Source organism: Aplysia californica, unplaced genomic scaffold (assembly GCF_000002075.1).
Source record: "Aplysia californica isolate F4 #8 unplaced genomic scaffold, AplCal3.0 scaffold00794, whole genome shotgun sequence".
Taxonomy (NCBI): Eukaryota; Metazoa; Mollusca; class Gastropoda; order Aplysiida; family Aplysiidae; genus Aplysia; species Aplysia californica.
Genome location: NW_004798064.1, coordinates 83,001 through 84,661, shown reverse-complemented (window position 1 = coordinate 84,661; position 1,661 = coordinate 83,001). Strand labels below are relative to the sequence as shown.

Sequence of the window (1,661 nt, the reverse complement as noted above, 5' to 3'; positions counted from 1 at the left end):
TACTACTACTACTACTACTACTACTACTACTACTACTACGACTACTACTACTACTACTTATAATGATGATGATGGTGATGTTGATGATGATGATGATGATGATGATGACGATGATGATGATGATGATGATGATGATTATGATGATGATGATGATGATGATGATGATGATGATGATGATGATGATGATGAGAGGGAGGAGGAGGAGGAGGATGAACAGCCATCTAAAAATATCGGTGAACTTACCATGGCAACCATCAGGATTGGTAAACAATGTGGGCACCAGCAGGGCAATACCGAAGTAACAAAACCCTACGGAAAACCTGAGGAAAAAGGTGAAACACTGGCTAAACTGAATACGTCAAAGTTCGTCCAGGTCAATGTCGGACAGTGACCAATGTGATAAAAAGGCAGTAGGTCTCAACATTCTTCCATTGATAAAAGCCCACCCGTGTACCCTTCATTCCGGTTTACCAAACGTTACAATACGTTCCATTGTTCCATTTTCATAGTGCTTCTATTTCTGTTGCTTGGATATAAATGGTAAAGATAAATCTCCTAACAGTAAAAAGACCAATTTAAAGTCAATGTGGAGCAGAGTGGTAGCGACGGGGAACAAAGAAGCAGGCAAAGGAAAAAAGGCAGACATAAGTATATTACAATCTTTAAAGAGTGTATTATCAGACTGTCATCGGAATGCCTTCAGAATACTGTTTATCTAGCAAGTTTAGTCATTGTTCTTGTTAACAATAGTTCATTTAATCATTTTTATGTAACCGTCGGTCTATGGGAAACACGTATTGAGCTATATGGTATCAGAGGACAATTGTTGGACAATGTTAGAGCTCTATACACAAAAGAACAAAAGAAGGTAGCACAGAATGGTTAGAAGTAACATCAGGAGTATCAAAGAAATAGAAATACGGACAAAAAAAGCTAACACTTGCGCCTATCAGCTCGCACCCCTTCTATCTCATCCAAACATCTGTATAGACACTTCAGTTTTTCTTCCAATGCCAGACCTGGGTATTAAGTAAAGACCATGAAAGTAAAATCATTGCAGTCGAGATGAATGTTAATGTCTCTCCAAAACGATAGTACCACAAGAAGAGACAAGCAGAGAAATGAAGATGTAAGAGCAACTGTTCGCGCACATTCCTGCTTGTATTTTATTTTATAAACAGATAACAAAGTGTTTTTGCAACCTGTTAGAAAAATCACCGTCTCAGAGAGCCTACAAAACAAGTACTAAGGCAGGAAAGGCAGAGGTAGGCCACACACAACGATGGATGGGTTGATGAAGGCCAGATACCGTGAAAAACTGCGTCTCAGTTGAAAGGGCTGCACAGTTGGCCGATCATAGAAAACCGCATCTTTCTTTGTCGCTCAACGGCAGTAGAGAATGAAAAAGTAAAAGTGCAGTATCTCTCTAGACGGAGAGGAAAAACAATGATATACACCCATATTTATTCATTAAGAAGAGAACAGAACGATAGCAAAGAAAGAAAATTTACTCACCAGGAGGCGAACAATATGATAGACACAGCCCGGTACTTTTTGGCAAACAAGTCTTTTATTTCTCCGCGCTTTTCCACCTGGGAATGTACACCGATGTATGGTCAGTCCGTGCAATGAGAATATGTACAGAGATATGGGGTGGGGGG

General features: G+C 39.7%; 1 protein-coding gene across 1 annotated transcript in view; it reads right to left on the bottom strand.

Moving 5' to 3' along the window:
- Window positions 1-1,661, bottom strand: part of LOC101848324 (synaptic vesicle 2-related protein) — a gene marked incomplete in the record, with an annotated part of 40,420 nt that overhangs the window by 19,756 nt on the left and 19,003 nt on the right. Inside the window, 2 exon segments of the mRNA XM_013088708.2 lie at window positions 244-320; window positions 1,516-1,592. Coding sequence (XP_012944162.2) covers window positions 244-320; window positions 1,516-1,592 — 154 coding nt within the window.